We start from the raw sequence: 20,608 nt of genomic DNA, 5'->3' as shown, positions 1-20,608 counted from the left end.
CAAAAGGGAAAAAATAATCTGTCATCTGGAAATAGCGAAGAAAAATAACAATTTCGTAGTTGAAATAGGGAAGATTCGGGGCAGACAGCGAGGCTATTGAGGAAGTGACTAGCGCTCGGCCCCGCGCTAATCGGGGAGCTTTTTAGTCGATCCGGTGGCGGAATAATCTTAATCGGGGAAGTGATTTCGGTGATCGGTGCGGTGATATCGGTGATCGGTGCCTTCCCCGATAATCAAGTGATCTAAATTGGCAGTTGCCCTGCGGCCAACAAGAACAAAATGTGACCATAGTCACGTGATTCTCGTTGGCCTATCAGAACGCAAGGTCACTGGAAAGACTAACCCCTTATGGCTGAAGTGGTGCTATCGATGCAGCACCGATTATAGCACCGTTCCGCACCGAAAAAAGAAATCCCCGCAGCGAACTTCCCCGATTCATTTTTATCGGGGAAGCTTAGCGGTGTCCCCGATTAGAATGTGATCGGGGTCGAGCCCTAGCTGAGCTAGCGATCGGCCCTGATTAGCCATAATCGGGTTAACCACCCCGCCCCGGAAAAAGGCAATCGGGGCTGAATCGGGATACCACTTCGTCATCCGGGGTGGGGCGGGGCAAAAATTGAGGTTAACCTGCTTGCCCCGACGCCATTTGCAAAAATTGGTGCCTGAATTCAAAACTACGAAGTTGGGTCGGGTTTTTATCGGGGCTACCGGGGCGAACTCCCCGATTTTCATCATAATAATCGATTTCGACTCGATCGCTTATGTTTTTACGTCAATCGATTGATTGCAATCGGGGTTGCATCCCGATTAGGCACCCCTATACAACCCCGATTGAGATCGGGGTTCAAAAATTTTCACCCTGAGCCCCCAACGCCCCGCCCCGAATTTCGAAACCCGATTTGCAATATGCGCCCCGATTAGGGTCGGGGCCGATCCCTAGATGCGGCCCCGCCCTATCAGAGTAATAGATACAGTGCCGGTCCAGTTATAGAACCGCCTAGCTATGGAACCGGCTCGGTTATCGAACCGATTTTTCTTTGCCGTGTTTCAGCGCCACCGTTGGCCGTATTATGAACTATATCGATTTTCTATGGCGGGAATGAATGGGTTTTGCCTTTTAAAACATGCAAAAAATATTACTGTAATGGTTTTTATCTTTTTAGGCAATGTTGTACATCGGTTCAATGACCCAACTAATAATAATAGGCGTTAAAGTTATTCATACCAAATACAATAATAATAGGCGGTAAAGTTATTCATACCAAAATACCAAATACAATAGAATACAAAAGCTTCCTTTATTCATTCTTATCGTCTAGCACCTTGTTCCATTTCAGTCCTTCTACCAACTCTAATTTCTTTTTCCTTCTGTTATGAAAACAGTTCTTCTAGTTCATCAAACCACTTCCTCTGTGGATGGTCCCCTACCAATGAAGATACACTATTATCTCACCATTCATAGCCATAGACTATATTACACATATATTAACACCCTTTTTAAGTTAGTCATAGCAGCGGTTCGAACCCGGGACTCTAGATCCATAGCGAACAGCATTACCACTCTGCTATGTGCCCTTACATTCTAAGACCGTCAAAGTTTGAGGGATGAAAGAACCGACGATAGGTGGCACTAAGATCGGGTGCTTGGTTATAGAACCATTCAGTTATAGAACCGCGCACAGGCCGGTTCTATAACTGGACCGGCACTGTAACTGGTATATCCACGGCCATGTTAACTCCCTCTCTCGGATTTTTTCCCAAAAGTTGTTGCCAATTTCGCGTATCGATTGTGAGAAAATGAGGCAAGATATCGATTTAAGTGTCCCATAACCGTAACTGCCACCTATGAATTGAGTTTTAAGGGTTGTTATTTAAAATCGTAGACTTTTACTTTTTTCACACTAATTAATTAAGCCACTTTTTGTTTACTTTCTGAAGTACAGACGACGAAAATGAGCGAAAACATAGCGAAAACGTAATACATCACAAGTTCACAACACAGCCGCTGTGGCGCTTTCGTTATGGGACAGAAAGACTTTCAGGCCAAAAAGGCAATGGGAGGGCCCGCCATAAGCGTGGCTACACCAGTATTCTATTGTCGATTTCGGATGGCTGCACTTTTCTGCACTGGTGCAATTGCCCCGAGAAAAAGTTGTTCGAGTGGTAATCTTAGTGCAATCCACTTTTTCGGTGCATCGAATGTGTAGGTTCCAGTGGCACTCCGGCACCGTCCGAGGTCACTCGAAAACTGCACTTTCTTGCCCGACCTTTTTAGTCAGTGCAAGCGGTGCAGTGCAATTTTTAGCAGACGAATTTAGAGAGTGTACTGTTTAGTGATAGGAGCCTTTTTTTCTTTCGTCTGCTACTTCCTCCAGCCGGCGTAAAAAGTGAAAAAAGTGTTCGAGTGTAACCTCCATTTTATGACAACCCGGTGGAGTGCATGACGTCACATGACCCTTCTCGCTCCGAGCCAGTGTGCACTGGCTACTGCACCGAGTGCAGCCATCCGAAATCGACATATTACTCTGCTCTGGGCTCTGGCCCTATCCTCCCTGTTTTTGAGGCAGAATTTTAAAATTCTGCAACTCAGCATCCGGTATAACTCTTAAGCAGACGATCTGGTTTTTCTGTTTGATTTGGATTTTGGTCTTCCATTTTTCTTTACATCCACAATGGGGAAAAAAATCAGTGGATGTTTGATTGCGTATTAAACTAATGTGTGGAACACCGGGAAAGAGGAAGCAACAGATAACGACACATCCGAAGATAAGGCAATAGTAAATTATTACGTAATTGGGTAATATTGTCATAGCCATACATTTTTCTGGATGCCAGATGCATGAATAGTCTCGACAAATCCAGTTAAAACTTAATGTGCTAGTCATTTATTTTTATCACTATACATGAAAAGTGTGATCATTGTCAATATTGTTGCATCATACTACAGTTAACATCATAAATATCAAACATGGATGGTGACAAGATTTTGCAGGGAAGTATTAAAGCTGCCTCATATAATATGATTCTGCAGGTAATGCCCCCAATTTGGAAAAAAAAAACTGTTAGAAATAGATTCATATTTCTATTTCAATAGGTGGCCTTCCGAATCATCACTTTTATTCTGAATGGCCTAGTCCTTCATAATGTAGACAAAGACGTCCTTGGTATTTTGAATGTTCGCCTAATGCTATTGATGTATTGACTTAGCCTATTATAATTGTGTTAAAAACAAAAATTTACCCAAAATCCTTAATTACAGCATGACCATTCTTTTCGTCTCACGTGAAGCATTCCGCAGAGGATGTATGAGTAAAACTAAAGATCACAATTGGCATCAAGTAATCAATCTTTTGTGGCTAACGTAGGTATCAAGTCATAAGTAGTTCTTTAAACAGTTTTTCATTTTCCACCCATGTTATAACCTATATAATGATTTCCCTGTAGGGTGCCAACTGTAATAATTTGTTCATTGACATTTTGCTACATTTGGCTGCATCTGCTTGAACTCCCAGCAGAGAAGTATGCAGGAGATTATAAGTTTGCTGTTTATATGTTTGGGGCAAGCTGTACTATAGAATCCTTTGTGGAGCCTGTCTATGTTTTTTCACAGGCATTTCAGTATGTTAGATGGAGGGTATGTGTGAGAACAGCCAGGATGAAAAAATGAACTGTATAACATCTAAAATGTTTCTTTCAGATCTTGGTAGATTGTGTTATGATGGTTGTCAGAGTTGGTACACTAGTTGTATCAGTGTTGTACTACCCAGCTTACACCATCAAAGCAATGGCGTGTGGACAAGTGGCAGTTTCTACCATTCTTGTAGTGCTATATTGGTTTTATTTTCACCAACAATTTCAAATGAAGGCAAAACTTATGAAAAATAAGGATTTGCATCCAGATGACCCTACATTGGCACTACCATTGAATTCTGTGCTTGACTTTTTCCCTAAAAGAATCCAAGGCCAGGTCTGTACAAATGTTACTTGAGGTTATCATAGTTATCAATGGACAATGAAAGGAAGTCAAACTTAAATTATATATATTTTTTTCTTTAGACCTTTATCGAAAGTGATCTTGCATTCCTTACATGGGGATTTTTCAAGCAAGTATGGCAGCCATTATCAACCATTATAAGCTCCTGAAAATATTAACATTTTGGGTGTGTGTGTGTGTGTGTTTTTTTTTTTTTTTAATAACAGGGAATCTTAAAACAAGTGTTAACTGAAGGGGAGAGATATGTTATGACCGTGTTTGCAGTCTTGAGTTTTGCTGAGCAAGGTGTTTATGACGTCGTTAACAATCTTGGATCCATGGCAGCTCGATTTATTTTCCTTCCAATTGAGGAGAGCAGCTATTTTTACTTTGCTCAAATGCTAAATAGACAGATCCCAATTGAGAAACAACCTCGTCAAGAAATCAAACAAGTCGCTGGAGTTCTGTACAGACTTTTAAGGGCACTTAGCCTTGTAGGCTCCATTATAGTTGTCTTTGGATTCTCGTATTCCCATCTGCTCCTTCACCTTTATGGAGGCGCCACTTTAACTGATGGACCTGGCCCATTGTTAATGAGAACACATTGCCTTTCCGTTTGCCTCATGGTTTGTTGGAAACACGCGCATAAAAGTTTTTCTTTAATTTCTTTTCTTTTTAAATTAAGGCCATCAATGGAGTAACAGAAGCATACGTATTTGCTGCGATGAGCCCCAAAGAATTGGACAAGTATAATGGACTGATGGTTATACTCTCGTGCATGTTCTTGTTTCTTTCCTGGTTACTAAGCTATCTTGTGGGAAGCGTAGGTTTTATTCTGGCTAATTGCATCAATATGGTTTTAAGAATCATCCACAGGTAATGCCTTAAATCATATTGAAAGCAATTTAGCATTTGTTTACCTAATCTATTTTCCTCTAGCCTCTGGTTTATTAGCGTTCAATATAAAAATTTAGGATTCAAGCCGTTGCGTGGCATGATACCTACCATGCTTGAAAGTGCATCTTTAGTTTTCGTATTCGCCGTAACGGCAACTTCGTCCGTAAGTTGAAAATTTACTTTGTTTCTCAAACATGGTGCCCATCTCTTAGCGTATTTTGACACTTTTATTTTTCTACTTCATAGTTACTTGTATATCCAGAATCTGCCATTTTTCATGTTATTATCGGTGCAATCTGCGGTCTTGTTGTGATTGGTGCTGTACTCTACGAGGAACCCGAATTAATGCGCACGGTAGTCATCGCCGTTAAAAGACGTCTTGGAAAGGTAGACTGATGAAAATTTGAAAATCTCATTCACCATCAAACAGAATAGAAAACTTTTCAATTGTGTATTGGTAAAATCGTAAAAGGGTAACGTACTAATAGAACATTTAATACTTCAAAGAAGCGGAATTCGTGTACTCTGTGTTTGTCTTCGTAAAAGATGGGATTATATGCTTCTCTGGCTTATGTAATGTGCATTGGATAATGGCGACCAAAGTACTCGTAATAAAGGGTACAAAGGGTGCAAATTTCTGAATTATGGTTGATGTAGTAATTATTTGCATCACGTTTCTGGGACGGATGTGATTCGCTGAAATCCTGTTGATGACTAAAATCCGTATCTTCAACTTCCCAGCCCATTCGACGACGGCCTTCGCATGATAATCGATCAAAAGTTGACGGTGAAGTGGTATCACTCGGTTGGGACTGATCTTGCAAACCCCATCCGTATTTTTTCTCGTATTCTGGTTCATACTCGTTTATGCCTTGATTTATTTTAGGCTTTCGACGAAGTAAACTCGAAACCGTATCCATATGTGAATTGCTTCTTTGCATAGGCGACGGGGCCCTACGTGTGGCAACATAATTGGACGTAGCTGTCACACGATCCACATTGTGGAAAGGTGGCTGAACAGACGGTGTACGCCCGATGAGTCCATTGTCAACACGCCTAACGCAAAAGATTTGCCGCTTTACAGGCTTATTTAACCTGGAAGGTTCAGGTCGCGATATCGCCATTCTTTGACATGGCCGAAGAGGATAAGCCATTTCTGACCAGTGGGTCGCAAATGAAGATTCGTGAAGTGGAGCTTCGTAGTGAGGATTCTAGCAAAGCAGAGGCCAATTAAGTTGAAACGTAATAAGCATTATAGATGTTCAAGTACCTCAGAAGCTTTTAGCCCAAGAGTCAAGTTGTAGCCTCCATCGCGAGAAATTTCAAGAGAACAATCGTTGATTCTGACGAGTCGTACTGTAATCGTTGCATTCACGTATGGGTTGGCAATTCCCTAAAGTAGACATGCGAACGTTAGCTCGTAAGCACCTGAACCTTCTCAACCATATTTTCACCGGAAAATGATGTGTAGTATGCATAATCATGGTGTGCTGCTCGGTTCGAATTTGTTTCCCTCTAATTATCTCGGGACTTTCAAAAACAATATCGTTCACATCTGTATTAAATGAGGCAAGAATCTTGGGTCCCATTTGATATAGTTGCACCAGTTCAACACACAGTCTTTCGCCAATTAAAGCAGAGTAGAGATGCCTAGAAGCACTACACAAAGGAAAAGTCTGGAAAGAAAAATACCGGATGTGTATTTGTGTAGTACAAATAGTCATATTTGTGATTTTTTACCCGTTCTACACGCATCTTCTCGTCTACCTGCAGTGGAAACTGAGCCTTTAGTAGTCGGCTCCGTAGATACCATCCTAATAAGCCCACACGCAAATGTACCCATTTAGATGGATCTAACCGAGTGTTTGGACAAATCACCTTTCGAAAGTTAAAGAAAAGAAGCAAAATAATCCAAATTAGTCACTATTTCAATAGGATTTTGAAGAACCTTTTAACTTACCGAATTGATTTGGATTTCGAAGACGATTTTCAGCGACGTTCTCTTCATTCTGAATCCGCAACCATGGTAACGTAAAACATTGACTTTTTATATCAGTCAGTAGAATAAATACAATAGAACGACAGGCTAATACAGCTATAGAGGGCAGTAGATCCGATGCTATTCCTCGGAAGATATTCTCTACATCGTTAAGCATTGTGCACTTTTGACGAAAAAAATGTTAATGCCACTGGATTTCACTTACAGCAGTAATACCAACTCGTGCTGTAAACCGTGCCATTAGGGATAGGCCCCGGTGCAAATATGATTTGACCAGCTTAATAACGGAAGGTACTGGCGCGACACACGTAAGATGATTTTTTATTTTTTATTTTTTCACCGTCGTGCCAGTATCTTCCGACCTCATTGGTGTAGTTTTTTTGTTTTTTTTTAAGTGGCGTCATATTATTCATCTTTTAAAATGACGCCGGGGCTCTCGGGATTACCCCGGAAGTTAGCCCCCCCTCGCCACACTAGAGAAATACAGTCATGCCTCATGCGTGGAAGTTTCTTTAGCAGGCAAATGGGTCTATATCCTTCTATTTCTTTTTGATGGAGGGGATAGTTTGGTGCCTACCGTACCTCTTTATGGTATTCCTATTTCTCTTTCTTTGCAACCCGCGAAAAAGGTGCAACATTAAAAGTAGGAAAATTGACTGAAACGTAGAGGAAGAGAAGAATGGAAAGAAAACGAGGGTATGGTAGGCACCATAGTATCCCTTCCGTCCAAACAAAATGAAAGGATATAGACCCATTTGCCTGCTAAAGAAACTTGCACGCATGACTGTATTTCCGCCGATGGTCTTCGATTTGATTTTCTCGAGGCGGGGAGGGGATCCCGATTAATGCTAATCGGGACCAATCCCTACCTGACATGGCACTACAATTCTATTTGCATGTGTCTTTTTAAAACGCTAAAATACTTGATCAAATTCTAGTTTTTGTTGGCATCGGTGATTTCGAAGTTCAAATTAAAAGGCAAAAATTAAATAAAAAACGCACTCGTTGCTTCGTTGGCAAATTGATAACCTTTCGAATTTCGCAGGAAGAGATTAATTAAAGGGTTCTTTGCAGTGTATCGTATTTGAAAAAAAACGAGTATTTTAAAAATACAAATACTATATTTTAAAATACTCGTCCTTCAAAATACATTTTTTCTCCCAAAACCTCAAATACCAAATAAAATAAAATACAAATACAAATACAAATACAAAATACTTTTTTCCTTTATGGAGCAGTTCGACATCCTACGTTGCGCATTCTCCGCAAATGCGAAAATCAAATTTGTGTCCAATCTGTGGTACGCTGTCTACAGCGTCTTATGGGAAAACCAACCATTTCACTTTTAAAATATTGTTTTCTTCTCTATAACTATGTTTTACCTCACTGTTGTACCTAACAGTGGACAAATGGGTAGATCTAATCAATAGCTATCCATTCTTGTAATTTTTTTCAAATATAGAGCTTATGGTTTACCGATTATAATTCATTCAGTCCACGATCCGTCAAACCACACCGACCAAAATATCCAATCGGTTTACCACTCGGTTAGGTATTTTTTTAAGTAAAAATTTTACGGAAGTGGATAGCCCCCATCATCGGCTATCCATTTCTGTAAAATTTGTTTATTTAGACCTAATATGGTTACCTATAACGCTATTTTAATTTTGTGTACTGGGATAGAGGGATTACCCGAGACACGTTAAACCGCACCGACCTACCTACCTGAAAAATAGCTGATCGGTCATTACTCGGGTAGGTGCTTATCAAGCGGTTTTCTTTCGTTTAAAATACCCACTTTAAAAGATATGGCCCAGCCTTAACTTAAAATGGGTGAGCAAGTGAAGGAAAATAAATAAAACTATGATGTATTGCAAAAAACAAGTCAAATAGGGTACACAGTAATGATATCGGGTTTTGAAACCGGTTCCACTACCCGAATGCCCATGAGTGGAAATTCACAATTATAGAGGTTTTTCCATCCTCTATTATAGTAATTTTAATGAAATTATACCATTAATTAATTAAGTAATATTCTAATAAATGAAAACAAAATTATAAGGTTAAAAGGCATTGTATTACGGAAAGGAAACAGAAAGAAAAATAAACAATAATCATAAATAATAACAAACACAAAACAAAAAAATAACGGCTCGGGGGTTTTGTGTTTTTGCCTGACAGGGTTCAGGTCCCTGAACGAGATGGAGTTGCAACTGAATGCGAAAGGCAAGTTGCGCTAGTAAAGCGAATTGAGCTGCCTATCTCTTGCTGCAAATTGTGGCCAGGGACCTGAACCCTATCAGGAGTTGTCGTCATGTTTTGCCTGACAGCGTTCAGGTCCCTGAACGAGATGGAGTTGAGTTACTTTCGATTCATACACTGTTGCCAATTTACAAACTTCAAATCTTTGAAAAAAAAGTATTTTGTATTTGTATTTGTATTTGTATTTTATTCACTTTCAGCGTAAACGACCAATACAAATACAAATACTTTAAATAAGAAACAGCCCAAATACAAATACCGAATAAAATACGTATTTTAAGTATTTTATTTTAAAATAATTTTATTTTAATACCCAAATACGATACACTGGTTCTTTGATTGATTAATAACCCTACCAGGTTATTTAAATCAAGAATTTATAATAGGGAAGGCAAAACCCAAAAAATTTTTTTACCTAAATTTGCAGAAGTGGAAATTTGAAAGGCAGCACAGGGAAATGCTTAATAAACAAAATTTTCGTCTGCAATTCTTCGGCACCCTCGTTCGGTTCCGTTTCTTTAGTGCCTTGTCGTGTTCGTTATCTGCTTATGTCATTATAAATTTTTGAAATTAGTGAAATAACCTTAGTGCCATTAGGTATTTTCAGATCACATTTCGTCTATCAGAACCGTCTGTGGACTTATATGAAATTTTCCCGGATATTCCACCAAACTGTCCAAATTCAACAAAATGATCTTGCAAGATAGCTCTACAGCTTATGTCTTGTAGAACGAGTTTCTAAAAAAGTGAAATGTCGAGAATATCAACAATTTTGTCTCGTCATTCCACTTCAGTGGCTTCAATCCTGGATCAAATATCTTTTTTCATGGTTTTTTGTTTTACAGTTTCCTGTCTTTGTTAAATTACTATATACTATTTCATATAGGTCTATCCATGGGCAACAGCTTTAAGCAAAATAATAGCTTATTACTTCATTCCAGACTTGAATTCCTTTGGCTGGTGGAGCAATCTTAAAGAAAAGTTCTTGTTTGGTCCTTTACTATGTATTTTCTTTCTGGGACTATTTCCTGTTGGATTAGCAGGTGTATTTTTATTATTATGATTATTATTATTATTATTATTATTATTTTGAAGTTCTTTGGAATTATTGACTTTGTAGGCTTTCTCTTGTGGATATTCATTTGTTCTGTCTTCCCACGCAAAAAGTACTCATATTTGGAGTTAGGCACAAAAGGAAATAAAAAAAGTGAAGAAGCTAAGGAAGTATTTACCTTAGCTTGTGCAAATGTCTTGTTGGCAAATGAAGTTTTCTGCAGATGGAACAATAATGGGAATCCTATGGCTAGATCCAAATTAATAGGCATGTATTAATCAAATATTGCTATTCCCACATTGTAGATAAAGAGTTAAAAGAATATGACTACATTATTGTAGAAATAACACCACAACTTAAACAAAAACATCACACATTGCAGGACAAAGACTACTGCAGCAAACACCTTACTTTCTTCAAAATTTCCTTCTCCCGCAACTGTGTAAGAAAGATACTGTTATAGCAGATCTCCCGGATGTTGATATTCTATGCATACAAGAAGTGTGGGAAAGATACTGGGCTGCAATAATGATTGATCAACTGGGATTGAAATACAGCTATTTCATCCATGGTACATTTTTCTAATAATGTGAAAACGATGCAACAGACGTGCTCGTTAAAAATAACTTATTGTGTTTTAGATGTCGGAGATCATCGATTGAAGGCGAACTGCTGTTTATTTGGTAAGTGTTGAAATGTCAGATAAGAATCTAAAGAGATGGAAAAAATATATAGCTGTCAACGCCAGACTCTAATAGCGTTCATTCCATTTGAAGGAAGTGGTTTATTCGTCGCCTGTAAATACCCGATTCTCGCCGTAGAATTTCAACCATTTCAGTTTCGAACTCATTATGCCAAATTCTTCTCATACGGAGTTCTTTGTTTGAAGGTAAATTGATGTTGATACCAATTCTGGCCCACTTAACATTGTCGATTGCACAAAACAAATTATAGATACAAATCAATAAGGAACGAATAGCATATGTTGCAAATTTACATGGTCAAGCCTACCAGGGAAAAGAACCAGTTCTATATCATCAGCTTAGCGAGTCTCTTTCTGCAATTAACGCTTTCCGACTAAAGACCCGGCTTCCGGAAGAGAACGTAATTTTTGATGTGGTTTGTGGCGATTTTAACTTTGATAACATGGTAAGTTACTGTTTTTGATTCAAGCTTTTTATTAACTACCTTTTGAGTGATCAAAGGTTTTCTTAAACTGTCCTGGTAAAGTCCCCAGGTGATGCAGCCACACAAAACCATCCGCTTTTTAACCAGTATATTGACGCCTGTTCAAAAAGTATACACCGTCTTTTATCGTTAAAAATCAATTAAATATGGGAGTATTATCGAAATTCAGGGCCTGGAGAGGACCATCACTGGACTGTAGGAACAGAGCTGCGCCAATTACGAATGCACGAACCCATTGTTTCAACAGCTGATGCCTTGCGTCACGTTTTAATCGATGACGTAAGACGCAGACAATACGTTCTCGACGCTGACGTCGAAGAGCAAACTACAGCGCTTGCATCCATAGATCCTTCGACGGATAAGAATGGTAACTCAAAGATTCCATTTTTTGCCCTTTTGTTATGTGGCGGTATTTGCTTCATTATTTTCTTTCTAACAGGAAAAGTTGTATGTGAAAGTTGGGGAGGTAAACGGCGGATTGACAGGATTTTGTTAAGGAAAGATTCACCTGCCCAAGTAGTAGGGTATGGTTTCAGCTCAGTTTTGGCTGGGTTGACTGATCACATCCCAGTCACGCTAAGTCTTAAAGTAGCGACCGATTAGTTAAAAAAATTACCAAATATGTTCGCCAGTGCAATGTATTTTTTCCATTTTAGCACACCATGAATGTCCTAGACACGCGATTGATGGTATGCTTGTTCCAAAAATATATTTATACGTGCAATTTTTTCAAATCTGAATTGAAATTAATTTGTCGCTGGAATACATGTAGTTTATAGCAGATTGACATCATCGCAGTATTATAGAGAAAACGAGAAAAGGTTCTTAAGATGTTATAAAAAAACTTCGTCATCCCACTGAATTAGTAACGGTTAAGTAGCTTGTTTCGAAAGGAAGGAAGCAATTAAGAATACGTTTGGTACCGAAAACGCCAAAGTAGTTAGGCCGATACTTCCGTCGTTGAATGGAGAAGCTGACACGTTCCTTTTTTTAACGTTTATCTACCTGCAATGGTAGCGTGGCGGAATCCAACAGCTAGCAAATTTGAGCCGCTCTAACGGGACAATGGGTGTCACCCAGAAAATTACAATGGTAGCCTGTCACTTAGATGTTTCTTGTAGCACTTCCTGGCATTCCTCATAAATGCATAAATGATACCAAGTTATTTATACGAATGCTTATAGGTACTATTCACAGATCGTGATGGAATCTGTAATAATCTTTTTATTTTACAAACATAAGACTGTTACTAGCTAGGAATTTATCTATAGGTAATACAATGAAAGCTCTAAACTTGCATTTAATTTAGTAAAGCAAACTTTATAAAAAGAAATAATGATTGCGATATATTGAAAATTTATGTTTCGTCGCGTTGGACAATCACGTTTGTGGATTTCTCTCATCATTAGACAACCATTTTAGTTTGATTGGCAATGATAAATTCCGAAATTGTACATGCGTCAGGAACATCAGCCATATAGCGAAAAAAAAGTTCTCATATGGTGAACGCCTATAGCACAAGGATGAACTCTACAGAATGACATCGCCCACCTTTTTAACGCAGAATCGGATAAGAACTCCCGCGTATATAAGGCGAGACACATCATTGAAATGTCAATCTTCAGTAGCTTGTTTCTTAGCCAACACACTCCTTTACACCGTGCTTGTTTACAAGCTCGCCTTCTAACTGAAATGCTGAAAAACCAACTCATTTTACTATTTTTTGTGCTCATCAATAGTTGTGTTTATTGCCAGTTATACCAGGGGCATGCTGAAGAAGAAAGCATTCATGCAAATCAGCGCTTGTCGCCAAAAGGTTATTTTGGTAATAAATGGCGACGACAGGTTTTAGGTGGTGACTCGGAAGTACCAATCATAACCAACAACACCGTTGCTTCGACCAGTCTTGCTGGAAAGTCAAGTGCCGATTCGGAACATGTTGTGACACGCGACGGAAAATGTACTGTATAAAATATTCACTTCAACAAAGATTGGAATAGACAATTAGCTAATTTAAAATGTTGCTAGTTTTTTCACTGTTTACGGTCGTAAAATTTGCCAATGACGACTGCACAACTGCAGCTAATGAAAACGGTACCTGTTATTCGGCATCCGAGTGCAGCTCTAGGGGTGGGGTGTCCAGCGGGTCTTGCGCCGGTGGATTTGGTGTCTGCTGCACTTGTTCGTTAAGCCTAATAAATTAATTATAATGAGGCAGAATCAAACCTTTCACTTATGCAATATCGGTTTGTAGTTTCTTACACCTGTGGACAAACAACGTATCAGAATTCTTCATATTTTTCAAACCTAAATTACCCTTCGAGCTATGACAGCACAGGATCTTGTCAACTTACAGTGAACAAGGTATCAAGCAACGTGTGTCAGCTAAGGTAAATAATAACCAAATGAAAAAAAAAACTAATATACGTTAATTGATTTTATCAAATTTAAATTTTAGATTGGACTTTTTTGTAATGGTTTTGATACAACCTGAAACGAACGACAGCAACTGCAATCGAGATCAGTTTATTGTTACAGGTGGAAGTCGCGTACCAGCGATTTGCGGGACAAATAATGGACAACACAGTAAGAATTTGTTCATTTAGGAAGGCTTTTAAATTCTAGCTTGTCCAAATACTTTTATTTTTACTTGTTTTTTTAGTGTACATCGAAACTGGATTGCTCGGTAATAGCCCGATCACGTTGACGGTGGTTACAAGTGGAACCGGTTTTGCTCGTCAGTGGAGAATAAAAATGACGCAGATGAATTGTGATTCTATCGGCAGAGGTGACGTATTTGATCATACCATCTAAATCAACGCCGGAAATGTTTTTACGATAAATGTGTGTCTGTAAATTAGCTCCAAACGGTTGCCTGCAATACTACACAGGCGTGTCAGGCACGATACGATCTTTCAACTATGATGGAACTTCCGGCCGCCAACTTTCAAATCAAGATTACAGCATATGTATCCGTACTGAAAGCAACTTTTGCAGCATTGCATATAGCGTATGTAGCGGCGGAGTCTATTCTATTACTGGTCCCACCGGAGGCTCGGCTACTGCTCAAGGAACACCAATTGGAGCACTGGTAAAAGGACAGCAGCACTTACAACGATTTGGTCGACGGCTGAAATGTAAATGACATGAACGTATTTCATATATTTTTAACAGGTGGGGGCAACTACTTGCAACACAGATTGGCTTACTATTCCATGTGCTTCCGATAATGGTCGAGCAATCCAAAGAGGAAATACTGTATGTCAAGATCGCTTGTGCGGTGACGCATTCGCTTCAGTGGTTCAAGCTACCAGCGGGACTGTCATCACCAGTGTACGACCCTTCCAAGTCACCGTTCATTTCGATGCTTTCGAGGCGATCGTGCCAACATCGTTGACTAACGTTCAAGGACAATTCAATAACCGAGGATTTTGCCTTAGTTATATCCAACAACCATGCACTTCATAATCCCCTCTTCACAAAAAAAGAATAAAAATAAAAATAAATTTAATTTTAAAAATCAAATTTGGCTCTAGATACATCTAGAAACAAAAATGATGAACAACAACGTTTAATTTACTGGCCTATTTTCATTAAACGAATATGTGATTAATAAACCATACTTATTAACTGTCCATTGCATCTGAAGTTTCATGTTCATATCTTTTACGCTTTCACGTTAAACAGTCTCGGTGTGAACGTTGAGTACGAATGTACGATGCAACAGATATAACGGCTATTATGCAACCAATAGGCCTACCTAGTACCTACTATTTGACTACTAATACAATTTACTAGTTCACCTACTTCCTTGTAGCCAATGCAATACATGAAAGTAGTTATTCAACAAGTTGATCCATCAGAATTAGTGCATTAGCCAGACATGCGAAATTTTGTCGGAAGTGGGTAGAATACATACATAAAAGCTATGGAGCTAGGGATTCATTGGTGCATCTCTTGAGTAGTAAAGTTCTTTTTTCTTTGCCTTTTGATTTTGATATTGTTGCTGTACCTCTCTGTCAGTGAGTCTACACACGCTCGCCAAATTTGCGAAACTAGCTATGTTTATACGTGTTTATATAGCTTTTTTTAGTCTATAATAACCAGTGTTATGTCGAATAAGGAAAAACTTGATTCGTTTTTTAAACGAATACGAATAAGCAGTACAAACGAATACGAATAACGAATAAAAAGGACGTTTTATTAGCGAATACGAATAATATTCGAATAACGAATAACTAATAAATTTTCAATTAAAATATCCAGAGTCATAGACCCCTGGTTGCTCCACTATGGCTATTTTCCCTCTCAGAAAAGGGGTAGCCTACCCTCTTGGGGGAACACTACGAAAAAACGAGGATTTTAGGGCGGAGCGTAATAGTAATTTTCCGCCTGGTGCAAGCGCCACCTGGCTATAAATTAGCCTGTGCGTGGAGGGAACACCAACAACAATCCATTTCTGTAAAATTTGTTTATTTAAATCTAATATTTTTACCTATGAAGCTATTTTAATTTTGTGTACTGGGATAGAGGGATTATCTGAGACACGTTAAACCGCACCGACCTACCTACCTGAAAAATAGCTGATTGGTCATTACTCGGGTAGGTGCTTTTCAAGCGGTTTTCTTTCGTTCAAAATAACCACTTTACTTGGTCAAAATTGAAAAAGTGGGAAGGCTAAAGCCTTCTTATTTTCGTCAAAATCTGCAAAAATCGACATCTCTTAGAATTCAATAAAAACACACACGATATACTCAAAATTTAACGCTAATTTCGGTTGGAATATTAGTTTTTTCGTTAATTATGTCGTTTTTGAATAAAACGCAATCGAAGTAGTTATAGCGCAAATTCCTTTTCAATTTTAATTACTCAAAAAGTAGTTAGAAAAGCCTACAAACTCTGGTCTATCTTGACACCAGAAGCCAATAGGGCCTTGTACTGTACTGCTAAATCAAACTATCAAAGAAACCTAATAAAGCTACAAAAAAATGGACGCATTGCATCTGACGCAATGAAGAGCGATATTAGCGACGCAAACAAACATCATAAGTAAACTAAGCTGACGGGCAAAAAATATGTATCACATAATTACATGAGAAATTTACATTTAAGATCGATTCATTTTTCAATTTTCCGTCATGAAGTTTGGTTGCAGATAGTTGGGTCCTTGACGAGGTAGCGGTTCTGCTTTAAGTATAGGAATCATTTTGTGATTAGGTTGATGATAGCCACCTTTAGAAGCTAATTGAAAGGCACACTTTTCACACATATCAGTTGAGACGTTTGAAGGACACAGAAAGCAGTGCCAACGGGTGCCAGAAATTGGATCAAGGCCACAATGATCACAACGATAACCATAATGAGTCATCACACCAAGATGGTTTTGCTTAGACTTGATCCGTTTCATCAACTTCAGCCACATGAGTTCGCTATATCCTTCAGATATTTTCACCGAATCCGGAACATCTTCATCCTAGTTTTAGATGAACCAAAAATATTAAATGTACCAAGATTTAGAAATTATTTTGAATTTTTAAATTAAAAATATATAATTCTATTTTCCGTACGGAGACTTGAATATCTTCATGTTTGGGTGCTGGACTGGGCTCGTTAAATAATTCAGAGCTATCGTCCACGTCATTCATGTAGACCGGTGGGGTAGCTGATGCAAAAAAGGTTGAGGATGGGAAGAGAAACCTATTGTTTCTTTGATGTCGATGACCAGACTGGAAAGACAATGACAAATTGTTTTATCTGATCATTTCTAATTTTAAATAATAAAAATTTTTTGAACAAAAAAAAAAATTGCTTAAAGACTGTACTTTGCGATTGTTGCTGTACTGAGTAAAGTTGTAAGTTCTGCCAGGAACTGGAAGACCTGCCTTCTGAAGTTTAATAAAATACTTCTGAACACGACTTTGTACTTGGAGAGGTGTTCTATTTCCAAGTGCTCTAGCTATCTTTCTAAACCTTTCCATTTCTACTTGTTCTGGTGGATGGATAACAAGTAATTCTTCAAGACGCTTCTGTTCTTCAGGAGTCCATAACTGGTTGAAAGTTTCTGGTTTTCTTTGATTAAACTCTCTCCCCCGTACTAGCAGCTTTCCATCTTTTCCTCTATCTGTTTCTTTGGATTCACTATCACTATTGTTTGTAGACAAAGGCTTTGGATTTTCTGTATTCTTTTCTTCAAGGTTCTCAGGTATAACTACCCCATATTTTGACCAGTTTATTTCTGGAATCTATTCAATAAACATTTTGTTACTTTCATAATACATAGTGAATCATTTATAACTGACCTCTGCTATGACTTGAGGTTGAGGGAAATCCATGTTCTCACCTCTCTGTAGTTTTTCAATAAATGTTAAAGGTGATTCCAAGGCTTCTTTTTTCAGAGGTATTATTTTTTCCATGTTCTGCACAGCAATCATTCGCTGCCCTTCAAGCACTGCTAATGTTCTTATTGAATATGGATAGAAAGTAAAATAAGACTCCCAAATAAAAAAATTAACTAATGTCACAAACCTTAGTAATGCTTGATAATCGGCATTTCCTTTTAAAGCTAATTGGTCCGTTTCAAAACAGTATTCCCCAAAACTGTCCAGGTTTTCTTCTGCCCACCCAACATTCTCATTATCTTTTAGACCATCATCATTTTTCCCTTCCATCCCTTCTGCCATTTCTTATCGTAATGTATTTAAGGTGCTGACTGAATTAAATTGTCGAGAGTTCATATACGTAAAATAGCGAACTGTTTTCTCAACACTCAACCATATGCAGAAAAGACACTTCAACAATTTAAACAAACATGCTAGATACCATGGTATATAAGGACATAGCCCACTGGATGTAATCAACATGGTCGCGCACGTCTGGACGAAGCCTATGGCAAAGCTGCGCCGTCACTTTTGGCCAATAGGGTGCGACACTTATCGTCCAGACGACGCCTATCGTCTCTAGATGACACTTATCGTCCGGACGACACTTATTATTATTAGATGTGGCCTCAGCTGACAGAATGGACGCTTACAGCTGTCAAAAATTTATGTTTATTGTTTTTTGTTTTTTTTTATTTGGTTTTAAAGTGAGTTGTATTTGTGTTTGTATTTTTAAAATCTATATATATGTTTAAAAAGAATAAACTTTTTAGTGAAAAAAAATTTGCTGTATTTTATTTCTTTGAGAACTACGAAACAAATTTGACATTAGAACAGAAGTAAGAATATATTATTATTTGATAGGTAATATTAATGAATTTCTTACCAATTAACGAATTTTATTTAGGATTAGTGAAATGTATAAAATTTTTACAGTGTTACTCAGCCAAAGCTTTAAATTTGCATTCAGTGTGTTGTCTGCGTTTTCCATCCACGTTGGGAAGTACACTTTTTGATTAAGAAGGTAATCTATTGTGGCATTGTAAAAAAATTAACACACTTATCAAACAGGTAACTTATTTCACAAAATTTTAATGTTATAGACCTGACATCACTCTTTTATTTTCTCTTTTCCAGGTATCGGAATCCCACTAGGTTGACCGGGGCAACAACCAACAATTGAATAGTCAATTAGAAAGCAACCTTCTTAGCCTACCATCAATAACTAAGACTATACCATTAAAGCTAATTATGTATTTTTCAATTTACAAATGTAATTAAATAATGAAACAATCAAAACAATTTGTTCATGTCACTCTTCACTCATTGTATTTGCTTTATGTTGTTTATGAATAAAACACTTGATGCTTACTCTTTAAAACACATTGAGTTTTTATTTAAAATGTATTTGTGTTTACATACATTCTTGGTAATTTAAAACGTTGGAATAATAATAATGAGAAGTTAGAATTCAAATTTGAATTACGCGCGTCATAAAAATGGCCGCCGCAATGGATGCCGGGAAGGGGCCAAGGGGGGTACATTTTATTGGAATTTGTGGTTCTTAAACTATAAAAATCGAAGTAAAATATCACATCAAAACATGCTAGAGATAATAAAGAATCTCAATAATATATTTTCTGTTTATTTTGGTGTATATTAGTAACCAAACAACGTACCCAAAAATATCTGTTTTTGGACCTCCCCCCCCCCTCCCCTAAAATGTTATAAAATAAAATAATTAATTACGTTCTAATTTTTCAGCAAATTTTCGTAAGTTTTACGGCAATCGATAGGTATTTAAAAGCGCTATCTATTTTATTTGGTGAATTTCATCAAAAAATATTGAAAAGGAAAAAAATTCTAAATGAATCAAATTTTTTTCATTTAATCGATCAAGCGCAGTATTGGACCTAAGCGACAAAACGCAAAAAAATTTATTTCATTTAGAATTTTTTTCCTGCGAGATCGGAACATAGTCCGTGAACAGTTGAAGTTTGTGTTGCCTAATAAGGACTGATGGTAGGGGAACTCCGTATTCAGCTTTTGTACAGAATCCGAACCTCTGATCACCAGGTGGCTCTGGCGAACAACTGCGGCAAAGATTTGTTATGGTTGTTATGGCTTAAGTGAGTTTTAGCAGTGTTGTCAAAATCTATTGCGATTTAAATCACAAATGATTTAAATCGCGATTTAAATCATCTTTTCATGATTTTGATTTTGATAACACTGGGTTTCGCTTCAATTCCTTCATGTTTTCCACTTATTGAATGCATATTCCTTCTCGTGAGTAACTAATTTAACCCTGGAAAATAATTCTGGAATGTTAACTAAAATTTTTTGGTCCATTATACTTAATTAATTTATATACTATACATTATTACACTATACATAGCGTAATGGGTCTAGTTGAACTACTCTTAGAAGAGGGGTACAAATATGTACTCACAGGAAAATTCAACCAAGACTGTATAGAGGTAAGAACAATAATTGGGCCAGAGTCATAGACCATTGATTACTCCACTTTCGCTACTTTCCCTCTCAGAAAAGAGTTTCCCTTTTGCGGGGAATACTATACCATTATCATTATTATTATTAGCTATTTTTCTTGAAAAGGCTCCCATCAGTCAGAAAATGACTCTTATGCCTCGACCTAAAACCCGCGGTTTTTTTGTATAGTATTCCCCGAAGAAATTCCACTTTGCTGAGAGGGAAAGTGGAGTAACCAGGGGTCCATGATTCTGAAATGGCAAATAATAATATTAAATTTTTTTTTCCTATAACGCTTCTTTGGGATCATGCGCAGTGCTGTTGCGGATTGGCCACAAGGAGTAGCAGATCGACCGTCAGAGGGACAC

General features: G+C 37.9%; 5 protein-coding genes across 8 annotated transcripts; 3 read left to right on the top strand and 2 right to left on the bottom strand.

The window, feature by feature from the left end:
- The first annotated feature begins 2,534 nt into the window (after nt 1-2,534).
- Nucleotides 2,535-5,379, top strand: LOC116917040 (protein RFT1 homolog). 3 transcript variants are annotated; one of them, XM_032922395.2, is made up of 11 exons: nt 2,535-2,771; nt 2,948-3,031; nt 3,095-3,195; nt 3,260-3,361; nt 3,445-3,634; nt 3,698-3,967; nt 4,057-4,107; nt 4,201-4,599; nt 4,659-4,849; nt 4,913-5,033; nt 5,117-5,379. In XM_032922395.2, the coding sequence occupies exons 2-11, from the start codon at nt 2,969-2,971 to the stop codon at nt 5,264-5,266; spliced, it is 1,638 nt and encodes a 545-aa protein (XP_032778286.2). In that variant the 5' UTR covers nt 2,535-2,771; nt 2,948-2,968; the 3' UTR covers nt 5,267-5,379. The 3 variants fall into 3 exon arrangements, with proteins under 3 accessions (XP_032778286.2, XP_032778285.2, XP_032778284.2); XM_032922394.2 differs by having other exon boundaries at nt 2,535-2,777; XM_032922393.2 differs by having other exon boundaries at nt 2,536-2,797.
- On the bottom strand, nt 5,308-7,400 carry LOC116917043. Its single transcript, XM_032922398.2, has 5 exons — nt 6,831-7,400; nt 6,611-6,748; nt 6,325-6,546; nt 6,141-6,263; nt 5,308-6,081 (listed from the first exon to the last, which is right to left on the bottom strand). Exons 1-5 carry the CDS (start codon nt 6,876-6,878, stop codon nt 5,440-5,442), a joined length of 1,173 nt encoding a protein of 390 aa, XP_032778289.2. The 5' UTR covers nt 6,879-7,400; the 3' UTR covers nt 5,308-5,439.
- A 2,208-nt stretch (nt 7,401-9,608) lies between these two features.
- Nucleotides 9,609-12,156, top strand: LOC116917042 (sphingomyelin phosphodiesterase 3). Its single transcript, XM_032922397.2, has 10 exons — nt 9,609-9,960; nt 10,018-10,174; nt 10,252-10,452; nt 10,568-10,756; nt 10,827-10,868; nt 10,962-11,074; nt 11,140-11,334; nt 11,416-11,482; nt 11,543-11,740; nt 11,813-12,156. The coding sequence occupies exons 1-10, from the start codon at nt 9,883-9,885 to the stop codon at nt 11,974-11,976; spliced, it is 1,404 nt and encodes a 467-aa protein (XP_032778288.1). The 5' UTR covers nt 9,609-9,882; the 3' UTR covers nt 11,977-12,156.
- Nucleotides 12,157-12,969: 813 nt separating this feature from the next.
- Nucleotides 12,970-15,008, top strand: LOC116917041. Its single transcript, XM_032922396.2, has 7 exons — nt 12,970-13,333; nt 13,402-13,554; nt 13,628-13,763; nt 13,832-13,959; nt 14,036-14,161; nt 14,235-14,464; nt 14,548-15,008. The coding sequence occupies exons 1-7, from the start codon at nt 12,985-12,987 to the stop codon at nt 14,839-14,841; spliced, it is 1,416 nt and encodes a 471-aa protein (XP_032778287.2). The 5' UTR covers nt 12,970-12,984; the 3' UTR covers nt 14,842-15,008.
- A 1,425-nt stretch (nt 15,009-16,433) lies between these two features.
- On the bottom strand, nt 16,434-18,262 carry LOC116936736 (ZZ-type zinc finger-containing protein 3). Of its 2 annotated transcripts, none has more exons than XM_032943903.2 (5): nt 17,899-18,262; nt 17,673-17,832; nt 17,196-17,615; nt 16,941-17,099; nt 16,434-16,846 (listed from the first exon to the last, which is right to left on the bottom strand). In XM_032943903.2, exons 1-5 carry the CDS (start codon nt 18,051-18,053, stop codon nt 16,499-16,501), a joined length of 1,242 nt encoding a protein of 413 aa, XP_032799794.1. In that variant the 5' UTR covers nt 18,054-18,262; the 3' UTR covers nt 16,434-16,498. The 2 variants fall into 2 exon arrangements, with proteins under 2 accessions (XP_032799794.1, XP_045024847.1); XM_045168912.1 differs by having other exon boundaries at nt 17,673-17,824; nt 17,899-18,040.
- Nucleotides 18,263-20,608: the final 2,346 nt, after the last annotated feature.

The sequence above is a fragment of the Daphnia magna genome, linkage group LG2 (genome assembly GCF_020631705.1).
Source record: "Daphnia magna isolate NIES linkage group LG2, ASM2063170v1.1, whole genome shotgun sequence".
Lineage (NCBI taxonomy): Eukaryota > Metazoa > Arthropoda > Branchiopoda > Diplostraca > Daphniidae > Daphnia > Daphnia magna.
Note: the sequence above shows the minus strand (reverse complement) of the source record. Positions and strands in the feature narration are given on the sequence as shown.

What these genes read in the sequence shown, in the direction of transcription:
- LOC116917040 (XM_032922395.2), top strand. Translation starts at nt 2,969, where the DNA reads ATGGATGGTGACAAGATTTTGCAGGGAAGTATTAAAGCTGCCTCATAT. An exon ending in CATGGGGATTTTTCAAGCAA is followed by an intron (nt 4,108 to 4,200) that starts GTATGGCAGCCA and finishes TTTTAATAACAG; the next exon opens with GGAATCTTAAAACAAGTGTT. An exon ending in CCGTAACGGCAACTTCGTCC is followed by an intron (nt 5,034 to 5,116) that starts GTAAGTTGAAAA and finishes TCTACTTCATAG; the next exon opens with TTACTTGTATATCCAGAATC.
- LOC116917043 (XM_032922398.2), bottom strand. Translation starts at nt 6,878, where the DNA reads ATGAAGAGAACGTCGCTGAAAATCGTCTTCGAAATCCAAATCAATTCG. An exon ending in AGAAGATGCGTGTAGAACGG is followed by an intron (nt 6,547 to 6,610) that starts GTAAAAAATCAC and finishes TTTTCTTTCCAG; the next exon opens with ACTTTTCCTTTGTGTAGTGC. An exon ending in TTGGGCTAAAAGCTTCTGAG is followed by an intron (nt 6,082 to 6,140) that starts GTACTTGAACAT and finishes CTGCTTTGCTAG; the next exon opens with AATCCTCACTACGAAGCTCC.
- LOC116917042 (XM_032922397.2), top strand. Translation starts at nt 9,883, where the DNA reads ATGTCGAGAATATCAACAATTTTGTCTCGTCATTCCACTTCAGTGGCT. An exon ending in ATTTCCTGTTGGATTAGCAG is followed by an intron (nt 10,175 to 10,251) that starts GTGTATTTTTAT and finishes TTGACTTTGTAG; the next exon opens with GCTTTCTCTTGTGGATATTC. An exon ending in GGCTAGATCCAAATTAATAG is followed by an intron (nt 10,453 to 10,567) that starts GCATGTATTAAT and finishes CACACATTGCAG; the next exon opens with GACAAAGACTACTGCAGCAA.
- LOC116917041 (XM_032922396.2), top strand. Translation starts at nt 12,985, where the DNA reads ATGTCAATCTTCAGTAGCTTGTTTCTTAGCCAACACACTCCTTTACAC. An exon ending in AGCAACGTGTGTCAGCTAAG is followed by an intron (nt 13,764 to 13,831) that starts GTAAATAATAAC and finishes TTTAAATTTTAG; the next exon opens with ATTGGACTTTTTTGTAATGG. An exon ending in GACAAATAATGGACAACACA is followed by an intron (nt 13,960 to 14,035) that starts GTAAGAATTTGT and finishes TTGTTTTTTTAG; the next exon opens with TGTACATCGAAACTGGATTG.
- LOC116936736 (XM_032943903.2), bottom strand. Translation starts at nt 18,053, where the DNA reads ATGGCAGAAGGGATGGAAGGGAAAAATGATGATGGTCTAAAAGATAAT. An exon ending in AACCTCAAGTCATAGCAGAG is followed by an intron (nt 17,616 to 17,672) that starts GTCAGTTATAAA and finishes TTTATTGAATAG; the next exon opens with ATTCCAGAAATAAACTGGTC. An exon ending in AGTACAGCAACAATCGCAAA is followed by an intron (nt 17,100 to 17,195) that starts GTACAGTCTTTA and finishes TTGTCTTTCCAG; the next exon opens with TCTGGTCATCGACATCAAAG.